The sequence below is a fragment of the Babylonia areolata genome, chromosome 1 (genome assembly GCF_041734735.1).
Source record: "Babylonia areolata isolate BAREFJ2019XMU chromosome 1, ASM4173473v1, whole genome shotgun sequence".
In the NCBI taxonomy this organism is placed as follows: Eukaryota; Metazoa; Mollusca; class Gastropoda; order Neogastropoda; family Buccinidae; genus Babylonia; species Babylonia areolata.
The window spans coordinates 31,077,822-31,093,948 of record NC_134876.1 but is presented as its reverse complement, the minus strand read 5'-3'; the positions used below and the strand labels follow the sequence as shown (position 1 = coordinate 31,093,948).

At 38.3% G+C, this 16,127-nt stretch overlaps 1 protein-coding gene across 1 annotated transcript in view; it reads right to left on the bottom strand.

The window, feature by feature from the left end:
• LOC143281688 (TATA-binding protein-associated factor 172-like) overlaps positions 1-12,461 on the bottom strand; it is a 61,545-nt gene extending 49,084 nt beyond the window's left edge. Inside the window, 2 exon segments of the mRNA XM_076586942.1 lie at positions 193-316; positions 12,111-12,461. Of these exon segments, the coding sequence (XP_076443057.1) occupies positions 193-316; positions 12,111-12,121 (135 nt within the window). The 5' untranslated portion in view covers positions 12,122-12,461.
• Between the last annotated feature and the right edge of the window lie 3,666 nt (positions 12,462-16,127).

The window sequence follows — 16,127 nt, the reverse complement described above, 5'->3', positions numbered from 1 at the left end:
TGTCTTTCTCCAAGTTCACAATGCTGGTTATACATGAAGCTCTGCCCCACTGCATTTCACAATACTGGATGGACATATGAGCTGCCCACTGTCGTTCTCCCAAATGCAATTTAAAAATGACGGTGACATGACTGCCAATTATGCATTCACAAGGACAGTAATTAATTTACAAATGACTGCCCACCAACTCACCTTGGCCAAGAGGTTGTTCAGTTCATAGGGATGGAGTCGCTGAACCTCCCCAAGTTGCTCAGCAGCCGACTTGCGTATCAAGGGTGTTGACCCCGTGTCCAGCAGAAGGAATAAACGGTCCAATCTGATCAAAGATAATAAATCGATTTACAAATCAGTTAATCTGACAAATTTCATTAGAAAAACAGAATAAGCACAAGGAGTTTTTCAGTGGCAGTTTAAACACATAGAGACACCTTTTTTTTCTTCTTTTTTTCTTTTTTTTTTGTCCCCAAATTTAAACCGTTTAAATCGTCTAACCCTCTTTATCCAACCATCACCCCAGAAACCAGACTTTAAAAGCAATGCAGTAAAATAAATACACTCATGCTGATGAATCCCATATGACTCATCATCACCCTGAGCATTCTGGAATTAATACACTTTAACAAACAAAAAAAATTGTCCCCCAAAATGTGTAGAAATACAGGACATTTGTTTACTTAAATGCATCCCTCTCCTGGGTGATATGTGAGAAAAGTTTCTATGTTTCATCTTCTAAAATTTTGCATTATAAACAAGTCTTTCTAATTAGGAAAAAATATCTGTAAACAGTGACACAAGTTCTCAGAATTGAACACTGAAGAATTTCTAGACCAGAAGTTTGTTAAATACATTAAAATAAATTCAAAAAATCAACTCCAAACATATGGGAGTTTTTCTTGGCAAGTGTGTGTGTGTGTGTTAAGAATCCAAAAGAAAAACTTTGCACTGTACATTCAAAAGTACAGTATACTGTATAAATATGACTTTTCTCTATTTACCACAGGTTCTTTCATGACAGGAGTTCAACTTGGAAAAAAAATCTATCAACACAGAAAAACAAATACACTTGCACACAGAAACAGAAAAGGGGAAAAAAAAAGGTGGCAATGTACTGAGAAAGCAGCCCGAATTTCACACAGAGATTCTGTTGTGGCAAAGTAATAGAATGCAATAAATCAAATGGGAGGGTTAGAGAAAGGCAAGAAACATAAAACCCCTCTGTAGCTGGATCAGCCAATGTGGAGGTGGCAGTCCTTTTAGTCACCAACATAGAAACAGTCCCCAGCTGACCGTAAAACTGGTGTGCAATAAGATATTGGCAGAAAGGAAGCACAGAAGGAAGGGAATGAATAAATGCAAAGACAGCCATTTCTCTTTCATACAAGGATGCACACTGTCATATCCTTCTCTTTGGGTGTACATCATAAATTCTAACAAGTATCCCAAAATAGGAAAGCAGCTCTTTTATGGGCCGCATCTGATTACAAATTGTTGTTGTTGTTTTGGGGTTTTTTGGGGTGTTTTTTTTTTTTTTTTTACTTCTTTTTCTTTTTTTGTGTGTATTATTTTTGCTCATCTCTTTCACTCCATTTGCCTGTCTCCCAGTCTCAGTATCTGTCTCTGTGGCTGTCTGCCTTTCACTCATGAACCTGGTTGTGACAGAGTGCAAGTGTTTTCTGCCTTGTTTTCGTGAACGTGTACACTACCTGCTTGTTTCTGGGTCCCCATACATAGTCCCAATACTTAGTTAATGTTGCCATGGACACAGTTTCCCACTCACCTGTAGGCTATGGCCTGACAGGCATGTTGGATTTATGCATTAGTCAGGCATCTGCCTTTAATGTATTTTTTCTTAAACAAATGTGGTGCAGCACATATCGAACAGTCCAAATGATTTGACATCTTGAAACTGAAAGGCAACTGTGACTACAGCAATAAGTGCATGTGTGCTTGCACACAAGCAACAGCTGACAAAATGCTGAATCAACAGTGTGCAACACTTCAGGAAAAAATGTACATATCATGATCAATATCAACACTGAAGTGGAACATGAGGCTTTCCCTCTTATAACCGAACGAAAGCCATTCTGCTCTAAAACCTGCTGTGATGAGGGAGGATTTTATGTTTTCCTCACGGACTTCATAAGAGAGAGAGAGAGAGAGAGAGAGAGAGAGAGAGAGAAAGAGAGAGAGTTTACATACAGTATGAGCACAGCTTGTGTCACTCTGCCTGACAACACAGTGTGTGGTGGGTGACATGTTATTTAAAGCAACCAGTGATGTAAGACTAGTACAGTAGTTGTAAGTGATGGCTGTGGTAGTGTTTGTGACTGGATTGGGATGGATACATTGACATGCACACTCTGGATTGGAATGGATGCACTGACATGCACACTCAAGTGCTCTCAGTGACAGAAAAACTGCAATGAACTTATAAACTTATAAAGCAATAATTTTTTCAACAGAAATCCCAAGTGACTAACACTGAAAACAAATATAATCCACATACTAAAATTGTCCTCGAAATGAAGCTTCCAAGTCCAAGACAAATGGCATAATCAGATCACTGATTTGTTGAGTAAACCTTGAGCAACTTTCAACGCAAATTAGAAATTAAACCATGTCTGGAAAAACTGAACAGCAATTTCTCTGACCAGCAACAATTCAACAAATAACACTTTGTCGAATATATTCAAACACACACACACACACAACTTTAAAAAAAGGATTAATGTTCACATATGCTCATATAGAAAACTGCTGTACCCAGATAAAACATCCAAACCTTCACCAGGCAATAAAACTGTTGTGAAAGGAGGGGGTGGGTGGGAGGGGAGGGGAGGAGGGGGGGAAGCAAAGCAGATGTCTGATCACTGACAAAACACAAACAAAAGGACTGTCATTCTTTTGCTGTCATTTCTTTCAATGTCTGCTCACAAAATATATGGGCTTGACAGTGTCAAGTGCAACAGAAAATGTCAGTTTATCAAGCTGCTTTTTCAGCTCCAAGCAATTAGCTTACGTCACTGACAGCTGCATGCATCACTGGGGTCCGCCTATTTTATGCAACAATAAGAAATCAGTTCACAAATTTTCTGCTTGACTTCAGAGCTCAGAATGAAATGAAAGGTTAAAAGAGTTGGCTTTGCTTCGAATTATAAGAAAGATGATGGTCACAAATGATGCAAGAGACAACTTAGCAATGTGAACAGCAGATTAAACAAATGTGTTTAGCACAATCACAGAAATCAGCCTGTCAAACTAAATGCACAACTGCTAAACTGATCCTGACAGGTCAAGAGAAAAATGCTTGTGCTTGATATTTTTGAACATGTACAATTATGAGAATAGATAGTATTAAATCTACTTCAATTGTGCGCATGCAAATGTGTGTGTGTGTGTGTGTGTGTGGTGTGTGTGTGTGGTGTGTGTGTGTGTGTGTGTGTGTGGTGGTGTGACTGTGTGTGTGTGTGTGCTCACACAAAAATTTGCTGTCAAGGAACCACAAGGTTATACTTATAAACACATTCTGACATGTCAAATAAGGAGTGAATGAAAATTTACTGTGATGGTTACTGACAGTGACACATTCTGACAGATCACATGCCTGGTTTTGCTATATAATGTACATGAGTGAAAAAATTTATTGTTGTGGAATCAGAAGGTTATCGACACATTTTGACACACCATATGCTAGGTTATACATGCCATATTGACAAACATAAGTGCATGTGCTTGTGCACATATGTGTGTTCTTTGTGTGTGTGAGAACAAAACTTTATGGTTATGTGTGTGCACACACACGCACATGTGTGTATTTGTCTGTATGCTCACACGAGTGCATACATGCATGTACATGCAAGTGTATGGCTGTACATATCTGTACAATAGACTTTTTGTGGAAATCATCTCGTCTTTATCTTTACACCTAACAAGTGAAACCAAGAGCAATCAAATTCATTCATTTTATTGCGCAGTAAATGATTAGTCTACGCTCGACCAGATGACATTCAATGCCTTTTAATTCATAAAAACAAAACAAAAACATGTTGCATATATATTACGTTTTGGTGCCCCCTTTTTAGCAAGGAGATAGACACCTTTCAGTTTAGTGCCTTTTCGCACATCTTAGAGATGCGATTGTCCACACTGAGCAAAAAGAGAACAAATTATTCCTGTTCCTACTAATTTTTTTTCTTTATCATAGTAAAAATACACATATGCTGTTCTGCCTTACCATCCTATAATATTCACTCCTCTGAAAATTGAACATGTCGAATAAATACAATATAACTTCTTTTTCTGAAAGAACAGGAAAACGTTTTATCAACAGCTGCAACTAAACAGTAAAACAGAAACAGTGAAAGCTAGCCAGCCAGTGATGATTCATGACATATGACAGTGTGATCTTTTTGGGGGGAGGTGGGGGAAATAGGGGGTATGGGGGTTGGTTGGGGGCACAACTTGGCTCTTGCCCAGAAATGTGAGTGGCATATCATGACTATGACCCGTGTCGTTCACTGCACAGATACACCTTTACTCCTTTTCATGCTGCTCAGATGTAAAGAATTTCGCCCTCAAATTCCCAAACAATGGAACATCACCTATACATCATTTTAACCTGAAAGAAAATTCAAAACTGTTTTTAAAAAACCAAAACAACTGCTGTGACCACTCGATAATCAATGCCCCTTCCATTTCTGTGGAAAACTAATGTCCTCTCAATTGCTCAACAATTTTTGTGTGCTAATGCATAAACAGATACATGTTTTGATGGTCTTTCAGAGATGCTCTCTCAGCCTGGCTCGGTGGCAATGCTGTACCATGTTCAATTATAGCATTTTTCCTTTAACTGTCCTCTGACACATGCTTCATCTCTCTCTCTCTCTGTGAGTGTGTGTGTGTGCACCAACATTTCAAAGGATGGCTGTGACTTTTATGTGGCCCAAGTGTCAAGTCTTTTCACTTTTTTGGTTTTGTTTTTTAATAATTCAGATAGACTGCCTGTGTGAAACTTTTTTTTTTGGGGGGGGTACGCATGCATGATGTGTGTGTGTGTGTGTGTGTGTGTGTAGACACATCAAGGAATGGCTGCGACTGTTTTATATGGCCCAAGTGTCAAGTCTTTTCACTTTTTTGGGTGTGGTTTTGTCTTTTTAATAGTTAAAATACTGCCTGTGCAAAACCTTGTTCTTGGTATGCACACATGCATGTGTGTGTGTGTGTGTGTGTGTTTGTGTGTGTGTGTTCATGTGTGTGTTTCATCTCATTTGTCTACTGTGTAATCACTACAACTAAAGGTGGTTTCACTCATTTCAGCACACGCAGTCATGCTCAAATACAATTATGTGGAGAATTGGTGAGGGATCGGATGAAGGGATGAGGGTGTACTGAGAGAGAAACACACACACACACACACACACAACCCCACCAACAACAGCTAACACAGAGGTGGTACATTGGGTTTCAGAAAGATCATTTGTCATAAGTGTGTGTGTGTATACATGTGTATGTGTATGGATGCAAGCATGTGTGTGCATCCATGAAGGTATTGTTGTGGTTGTTTCATATGTTCTAAGTGTTCAGCACTGGTTGGGGTTTTTTTTGTTTTTTTTGTTTTGTTTTTGTTGTTGTTTTTTTGCTCAGAAAATACCTGGGTAAAATCGTCTTTTTTTTCTTCTTCCTGCTGCAAACAGGTTGTATTTGTTATACTTATCCATCACACCTTTTTGCAGACAAAGATTCATCTCTCTCTCTCTCTCAATATATATATATATATATGTACATAAATACACACACACACACACACACACACACACATATATATATATATATATATATATATATATAACACGTTTCTCTCTCCCACTATATATGTATATATAACACCTGTTTTTCTCTCTCACTATATATGTATACAGCACACAAATTCTGTGCACGTCAGATGTGTGATGTTATCATGTGCACATTATCCAATGCCACAATCTCTTGTTTTCGCTGCCCTCATGAATCAAATTCTATTACGGAAGTAGCTTAGCATTCATAATGCAATTTACCATGACACACCCTAAACCTCTAACTTAAAGGCACTGAAACATTCAGGGTTCACAATCCTGCACACGTAGCAAAACTTTATGCACCCTTGAATGCATAGATTGCTTGGTTCTTAATTGTGCTGCTGCCAGGGAAAAAAACCCAACTATCTATCTCCTGTCTTCTTTCCCAACTCTCATTCGCCTTAGCAATGATATCAGTTTGGAAATATACGGATCTATCTATACACAAAGAAGAAATTTTCATCAGTCAAGAGAGATGTAGTATAGTATAACAGTATCATGTCAAACAGACAGCAAGATAAAACAGCATGCTGTTGTGATTCAGGCTCTTCCTAGCAAACAATGGAATTTCAACACCTTTGTCAGGGTCAAATCTACAAACAGGATAGCATTCAGTTCTTTTCTCCCATGTGTGTGGTTTGCACAGTTCTCACCAATGTACTCCTCTATGTCTATGGGTGGGTTTTACCAATAACATCATTTATAAACCCAGGTGATCAAAGCACCCACACTAATCTTCAGTGGCTTGGCATTAGTGTGAGAGTTCTTTAGCAAAAGTGTAACAAAATTTGCAAAGCAATTTTTTTCTTTCATGCCTTTTTTTTTCTTTTTAATATAAAATGCATACAAACAGCAACAGAAAGGTGTCATCAGAGCCTGCTGAGGAATGAAAAAGTGCAGGTTCACCTGGTTCCATTTAAAAAATTTCCTTGGTAAAAATGCTGATATAAAATTTTAAGTCTCAAGTCTGGATGTGCGCTGTGTTTATGTTTCATGCATCTTCTTTCATATATATCCTCCCAACTGGATCAATTTATTTTTTAAGTTGATTCATCAGCATTTTTTTCGGCTCCTAAAAATCTGAGGTCACTGTCACATATTCTGTTTGACATCATTTCCTTTTTGCCCTCTGCTGAATAAATCATTACTTGAAATGTATGCAAGATATGGAAAGTAAAACGCCCAGATAAAGAATTATAATATTTTTACATTCCTCTTAAATGAGATACACACACACACACACATACACACAATCAGTGTGTGGGCACACAAACATTTTCACATTGTTAACCCCAAGCCAAATAATCCATTTAGCAGAGTTCTATAGGGCGAGTGTTTCACCAACAGTTGTACAAATACTGAAATAGGATTATAAACAGCACAACATCTCTAAGTACCACACATATTTTTTGTCAAATCATTTCTTAATTCACCATCCTCCTCATCCTTGTGCATACCTCTACAAACATCCTTCCCTCTACCCTTCTCCAGCATAACAAAAATTCAAACATAAACTACAGGTCTCCATCACCGTGTTGAAGTGTGGGTCCAATTCATTCCAAACAAAGGAACTGTTTGAATGAACTCACAACTTGGTTATTTTGTTACTTTAATTAAGTACAAAATATTAATATCATTTCTACTAATACTAGTATTTCTAACTCTGTTGACTTCACAGTTTACCAAACACCTCCTTCCTTAACTGGCTTAAGTTAAAAGTATTTGTAACATTTCTGACCTTAAAGTGTAGTCAGAAGAATTCAGTGAGACAATATAATACAGAACTTTTACTTGTTGGGTCTATTTGACCCAAGACATGTAGTGATGTACCTAAATACAACCATTTATTGTACTGTGTTACTCCTTTTATCACAACATATTTCTCTGTGTGAAATTCAAGCTGCTTTCCCCAGGGACAGCACATCGATACACTGACAGTACCACCCTTTTTTTTTCTACTTTTTTTTTCTGCCTGAAATTTTATTTGCTTTCCTGCCAGAGGATTTTCCAACAGAATTTTGCCAAGGACAACCCTTTTACATGCATGTGCTGACAGCATGCTGCACATAGCACCTCGATTTATAATCTCATCTGATGACTAGCGTCCAGACCACCACTCAAGGTTTAGTGGAGGGGGAGGAAATAAATGTACTGGCAACTGTGGGATTTGAACCAGACGGACACGTTACCACAAGGCCAACACTCCAAACAAGGTTAATTAATCAATTTTTCTTTGTTTACATGCATTTTCTAATCACCAATAATGGCTGTATTTGCACAGGACAGGAATGTCAGACCCCTGCCGGAGTCTGCACTAGTTGGGTCACGGTTAAGTATGTGTAATTAAATGGCTGTTTTTATAACGAGGACAGCATACAATACATGTCCAATAATACATTACAGTTTGTTGCTGGCAGCAGCAGTATGACTGGATCATGAAAATATACTAATCACAGTTAGACAGGTCTACGCTCCATCAAGTTCATTGTTGATTGATGACAGAACTTTCAATAAACCATCAGATTTTCTGTTTATTTTAATTCTTAGTGTGTGTGTGTGTGTGTGTGTGTGTGTGTGTGTGTGTGTGTGTGTGTGTGTGTGAGAGAGAGAGAGAGAGAGAGAGAGAGAGAGAGAGAGAGAGAATGCCAGAACAAAATGAGCAAGAAAGAGCTAGAGACCTGTTCCAATCATTTTCATTTTAAAATGTTTCTATCAATACATACTGGGATATCATCAATGACAAGGTGAACAATGACAATGTCAAATCATGTCAGTGTGTGTGTGTGTGTGTGTGTGTGTGTGTGTGTGTGTGTGTGTGATAACATATATGTGTGGTGTGACAACTATGACTACATTATGTATCTCAGTGGCTGTCCATGGTCTGCTGAAATCTTTTTCCTATTCTTGAATGAAAACTATACCTAATTCTAAACCTTTCTTTCCCTAAAATATTCACTGACAGAGAGAGAGAGAGAGAGAGAGAGACAGAGACAGAGACAGAGACAGAGAGACAGAGAGAGACACAGAGAGAGACAGAGACAGAGAGACAGAGAGAGAGAGAGACAGAGAAAGCAAACAATAAGAAAGTAGAACCTTTTGACATTTTTTGCTTGTGGGTGCATGCACACACCCAAAATATTCATAGGTTCTACCAGCAACAATCCATTCTTGGGCAAGTGGGTGTGGGCACAGTCATGCAGTGATGGTCTCCGAGCCAAAAATAAACTAATACTAATAATAGAACTTTCTATTCTTTACCTTAAGGGTGTAGGCACAAACATGATGTGATCTGCTTTTGGAGCCTCACTTAACATGCTGAACACTATGGACAAACAACCATACAAACAATGTGACAAACAGAATCATGAGAACCAAACATGGATTTTCCAAGATGCAGACCTCAAGTTGTTTAAGTTGGTAACTTCAACTCCTCTGCCTGTACTCTCAACACAGGTGTTCCACAAGAATGTGTTTTATTCCCACTGTTGTATACTACATTATTTACACTTGACTGTGTAACCCATAATTAATGTACCATGGTTAAGTTTGTTGATGGGTTGATTACAAAGTGGCTAGTCAAAATATATAGGGAAGAAGTTCTGGAACTCATCAGTTGGTGAGATCAAAACAAGACAACAAAAACAAAAGAACTGATTTTAGATTTCAGGAAGACCAAGTCTGGCCCCATTTATACCTCTTATCATTGAATTCAAAGACAAGCAATTTAAAGATCAAAAGAGAATCTGAATTTCTGCGACTTATCATTTCTAATGACTTGAAATGGGAGAAAAGTACAGAAAAAAAAATTCATGACATCACAAAATTGCCCATACTTTCTACTGAGTCTCAAAGTTTGGACTAAAAAAAAACAACAAAAAACAAATCATGGTAGACTGCAAAAGAGTGGTCACTGAAAGTGTGTTAACCTTCATTATTACTGTTTGGTATAGAAACATTTCTTTAGCCAAAATCACAACTCTAAACAACACTGTAAAAACTGTCGGCCCTGTCAGTAATTGTATAAGTATATGTGCTGACATGCTTTGAGTGTGCGTGTTGGGGAAGGGGAGTGGAACTGTTTCACAGAAGCAGAAAAGGAAATGACAAGACTTTCAGTCCTAAAAGTAGTCACAATGGATGTGGACACACCTGTGGTTTCACAGAAACTGGAAGAAGTGAAAGTAAAAACCATTTCCTCTTTTCCCAAGTAAGAAGCAAAGGAGCTACACCAATCCAACTCCTAGAACCAGACAAGGACGGTGTAGCCACAGGGACAATGACAAGAAAGTATCAGTATCAGTATCAGTAGCTCAAGGAGGCGTCACTGCATTCGGACAAATCCATATATGCTACACCACATCTGCCAAGCAGATGCCTGACCAGCAGCGTAACCCAACATGCTTTTTCAGGCCTTAAGGAAGAAAAAAAGGAAAAAGATAATAATAATAGTAATGATATTGATAATGATGATGATAATTATAATATTAATAATAATTGATGACAAGAAAGGCATCATATAACTCATATCTTGCCTCAGCAGTCATCAAGTGATGAACAGTGGCTGTCAAGATTAAACTGCAAGCAGCATAAATGTAATGAAGTTATGAACTCAAAAGATTAGCAATGACTGCATCCATAGTTGTGGTTGTGATTACAATCATTCATCAGCTGAAAGAATTCAGTATATCAGTCGTTGAACCTTTTTTCACAGCTGTTCAGTGTTTGCTGATATTTTTCAGTTTTTATTTTATACTGGCTGTTCTGTCTACTGGTGCAAATTTGCTATAATGCTAATACCAATGCTGTCAGTCGCATCAAGATATTCTATGTTTCTTGCAATGTCGCATGGGGATTTTTACGAGTGGAAAGGGGAGAGGTTTTATATTCTGTCACAAATTTGTCTTGTGCACACACCCACCAAAAAATAAAAATAAAAGGGATGCACACACACATTCTGATTGAGAAGACTGCACACTTTGAGATGATCTACTAATCTAATATCTAACGAATGGAGCATGGACACAAAATATTTTGTCCAAATGTTTTTACATTATTAATTATGAATCATATCACACACTAGTATATATACATATATGTATGACAGAGATGCACACATCTAATTTTGTTTTCAAATGTTACTCATTCATCCTTTGTGAAACTAAGATTTAGACATTTATAATTTATAAATAATGACTTCTTCAGAATATCAATTTTTATCATTCTGAGTAACTGACGGTTTGTGTACACATACTATCTGCATAATCTTAACTGTGTATGTGCACCACAAAGTATTTCTATACTCCAAATATGGTCATACAAGAACTTTGTATTTTAAAAAAATGTCATGGTTATTAAAACAATAGAACTTAGAAGGTACAGCTATTCTCTGCGATGAAAAAATCATATACAGTCATGAGTGATTGTCTGGACCCAAGAGAAGGAAAACACCTATGGCCACAAGCCAAAAAAGCATTTATTTTTAACAAAAAAACAAAAACAACCCACCCCAAATACTATCCATACCATAACATATGGTGATTGTATTTCACTTTTAGTTACATATAACATAACTTTGTGGACTTATTTCAATTTCTGCTGCAGTGTTTGATAGTAGTTAATATTAAACTACACTTAATTCATATTAAGTTTCACAATGTGCCTGTTTTGCTGATCACACACATATATATACTTTATACAGCAAATGTTGAAATAGGCTTTCAATTTTTTTGTCTTTTCTTCTTTTGTTGAAACTTTTGTCTGCTCAGTTATGTGACTGTAAAAACACAATTCCAATACTAAAATATGATAACATACATTTGAAACTTTATGAATGAGAGGTAGATTCATGAATGCACTATTATCTAAAACTGACACATTTCTGACAACATATGTTATTTCACAAAAGAACAAATAAAGACACCTGGGCTTCTTTATAAAATCCTCATTGAATACCTCAAATATACGTCTAAATTGAAAATTTGCTCCAATGTTTTCTTTCTGAACTTGGTTGAAACTTTGTTTTTTTGCTAGTTTATTTCAGTCCAAACTGTGCAGGTTTTCCAGTACAAAATATGTATCTTTATGGTAAATGAGTGTGTAACTTAACATACGGAACAACTCACTCTACATGGTAAAACTTTGCTTCTGGGTGCCCATGTCAACTTCCGAACACGAACTCTTAGTGTCTTACCTTCTGTTGTTTATGGCATCTGGCGATCTACCCACCCTTCTTATTCGAAACTAATAGTAATATAAGTAATACAAATAAGCCTGTACCTTGTCGTCATAGTTTCCGTCCAGCTGTGTTACAATATATATATCATGTGCGTAGGGAACTGGTAAAAGGCAAACTTCGGCAAGCTGTTTCCCTCTCGAACAGGATGTTAAACATAGACCATTTGCACGACAGACCAGTCGGGAACTGTCACTGGACCTGACTGGCACATGAACAAGCTCGAGCACATTCACAAGTAAATCTGACGTTATTTTCCCTGAACTGCAACACCTGTACAACTCAAAAAATGGCAGATATATAATGCACAAGAAAATATACAAAAACAGTAATGTATTTCCGCAATTTCCCCGATTTTTTCTCTCGACCTTGTCGGGACCGCGTCGTGTATTTATACTGACAGCCATTTTGGCTGAATCGCGTCAAATACCAATGGGGTTTCTCACTGATTGGCTGAAGTTGACCAATGAAATTATTTATTGCCTCATTAACGTTTGTTGTGTTGTCGCTATAAGCTTTTAATGTCGTGTAAATTAGCATAACTCACTCATATAATCTATACCATTATGTTATCAATAGCTGCACAAGGATACTGAAAATTCATAGAAACACAAAAGAGCAATGACAGGTATGGCAGGAATAACGACATGTGCTGAACGGTAAGCTCTTTCGAGGCCGTCTCTTTACACAACTGTAGACATACACCGCGAGCGCAGTCGAGGCGGGTCATGGAGTTGGTGCGCAGAACTGACGCGCTTCGCTGAAAAAAAAGCTTTTCATCCACACAAAGCGCTCACGCTTTAAATAATAATGATAATAATAATAATAGTAATGATAATAATGATGATGATAATAATAATAATAATAATAATAATAATAATGGTGATGATGATGATAATAATAATAATAATAATAATTTCTTCTTTCTCTTTATTTCTCTCTTTTTGGGGGGGTGGGGCGGGGGGTAGGGTAATTGTGTGTCAGTTTAACAAGATCCTTGTTTGTGTGAGTTGCTGTTTGTTTTAAGTAAATGTATGTTGCTTTTTATGATTTTTTATGGGGATATAGTGAGTAATGTACATCTTAGTCCGAAGCTTTCACGCCTCATTATAACTGAACTTATATTGTCCATTTGTCTATTATTTGATTTGTTTACTTTAGCATTTATTTTGTTTGCTTACGTCACATCAGTATTTGCTGATGCACTTGGTTTCACTGTTTTTATCTACGTTTATGATTCACGTGTCTTTCTATGTATATTGAGAGAGAGAGAGGGGGAGGAGGGAGGGAGGGAGACTGTGTGTGTGCCGTGTGTGTCACACTGAGTGTGTGTGTGTGTGTGTGTGTGTGTGTGTGTGTGTGTGTATCTATCTGTCTGTTTGTCTGTCTGTCTACCCATCTTTCTGCCTTTCTATATATGTATATAATTATATCATTTAGAGAGAGAGAGACTCAAAGACTCGGTGAGATGATTTATTCACTTAAGGCCACAGCCCCACATGAACAAGGAGCGATAACAAAATTTGTAAATGTCATAACAGTCAGTATCATCATCAGTAACTTCAGGAGGCGCCACTCAGTATCAGTATCAGTATGAGTAGCTCAAGGGGGCGTCACTGCATTCGGACAAATCCATATACGCTACAGCCCATCTGCTAAGCAGATTCCTGACCAAGCAGCGTAACCAACGCGCTTAGTCAAGCCTTGAGAAAAAAAGTGATAAAAACATACTAATATACATATATGTATAACATATATAAAGAATTTTTTTTAAAGATAATAATACAGATTTTTTTTTAATGAAAAAATGAGAAAATGGATAAATAAAAATAAATAGAAAAATGAATGAATGAACAGATAGTTTATTTTTAAAATGAAAAAAAGCCCCAAAGCCCCCACCCCACACCTGCACCTACACTGACCCACATCTACACACACTGCCCACACACACACACACACACACACACACACGCACGCACGCACGCACGCACGCACCGGCACACACACACACACACACACACACACACACACACACACACACACACACACACACAAGCTTATCAGCGTGTGCTCGCACGTGCACCGCAGAGCTTTCCTGACACATGCGTACATTTTCACACTCACGCGCGCGCGCGCGCACGCACGCACGCACACACACACACACACACACACACACACACACACAGAGGCTGTCGCTGATTGGCCGCAAGAGGGGTGGGAAAAGATCTCTGATGCCAGGAACGTGGCGTCTCGCGTGTTGCTCAGTCTAATGTATTTGGAAAGCCCAGGAGACTTTGTTCCGTTTTGAAGAAATTTGGACTATGTTGGTTTGAAAATGATGCCAACATTCGTTTGATTTGCAAAGCATGGTGCTCTGCCTTTCATGCTAGACTTACAACCACTCCCTCTCTCTACCTCAGTTTCTTTCTTTGAGGCGATCGATGGTGTGATGGCCTTGTACCTTTTCTGTTTGGTATTCTTTGACTTTCTGAGGATTTCCGATTTTCCTAGATGCAGACCGCTCGTTGTTGTTGCGTTACCAGCAAACCTGTCAGCTCGCTCATTTCCATTAACACCTGTATGTCCCGGGCAGTATGACCATGTAAGGTTGTTTTTTTTTAATCTGAAGCATAGACACTAATATCTCACTCTTGGGAATTCTAGTGTCTATGTCTGAAGGTTGCGCGTTGCCTCATGCCACCCAGGGCTTCCCGTTCCACTTTCAATTTTTTGTGTGAGGTTCATTGAGTCCGTTAGAATTATGGCATGTTAGTTTCTAGGCATATGGATAGATATGGATAGATGATAGCCACTGGAGAACATGTGTCACAGCTTCAACTTCCATCAGTCGTTAGCCTGTAGGTTGTGACTTTGTAGGCAGCATTCTCTTCCCCAATATTTTTTTGTTTTTCCATTTTGTTTCGCAGTGGATCCCCAACCGGACTGGTCTTCGGTGACTGAGCCATCTGTGTATAAGATGATGTCCTCTTCTTTACTGATTTCCTCTATGAGTAGCTTCACTTCTGCATCAGTTTTGCCTTCTGGTCATTCCCGACAATGTCTTCCTAGAGTGGGTGAAACGGCTGGTTTCCGTAGGTGTGTCTTTTGTTGTTCAAGGGATCAGCCTCATAGCTTCATTTTGAACTCTTTCTAATTTTAAGAGGCTGTTTTGAGACAGTGTTGTTTGCCCAACTCCGTAGTCGATCACACTGAAAACGATCGAGTGATTCAATATAGCCGGAAGAGGTGGCGTTGTTCGATGCCTTTGGCTGTCATTGCGGTGTTTATACAACTGATTTCACAGCTTGATAAAGAAACAACTAAAACTCTCTCTCTCTCTCTCTCTCTCTCTCTCTCTCTCTATATATATATATATATATATTCTCTCCCTCTGTCTCTACATATATGTATGTATTCTCTCTCTCTCTATATATATATACGAGGGTCATTCAATAAATAAGGTGAATTTTTCGGTATAAGGACTTCTAATACAGATAGAAGCTTACTTTAAAAATTTTTTTGTTTGTTTTACTTCTTTTTCATATGGATTTAATTTGTTTTGCAGATTTAAAAAAATTTTGAGAGTTTTGGCGATTAACAAAGATGGCCGACCAAGAAGCATGCTCCAGGATTGAACAGCGGTCAGTTATCAAGTTTTTGGTTGCTGAAGGGTGCAAACCAGTTGAAATTCATAGGAGAATGTCAATTGTGTATGGTGCCACATGTTTCAGCCGAAAAAATGTCTACAAGTGGGCTAAATTGTTTAAAGAAGGACGGAGCAGTGTTGAGGATGAAGACAGGCCTGGAAGGCCTACAGAAGTGAGGTCTCCTGAGGTGATCGAATCAGTCAATGACCTCATTCAGTCTGACAGAAGGGTGACAGTGGATGACATAGCAAGGACTTTGAGCTTATCTGTTGGGACAGCACACAAAATTGTCCATGATGACCTTGGCTACTCGAAGGTCAGCTGCCGGTGGGTGCCAAAGATGCTTACTCCAGAGCACAAACAGCCCGAACGGTGCAGACCATCAACGAGCTGGGCTGGGAACTGCTCCTTCAT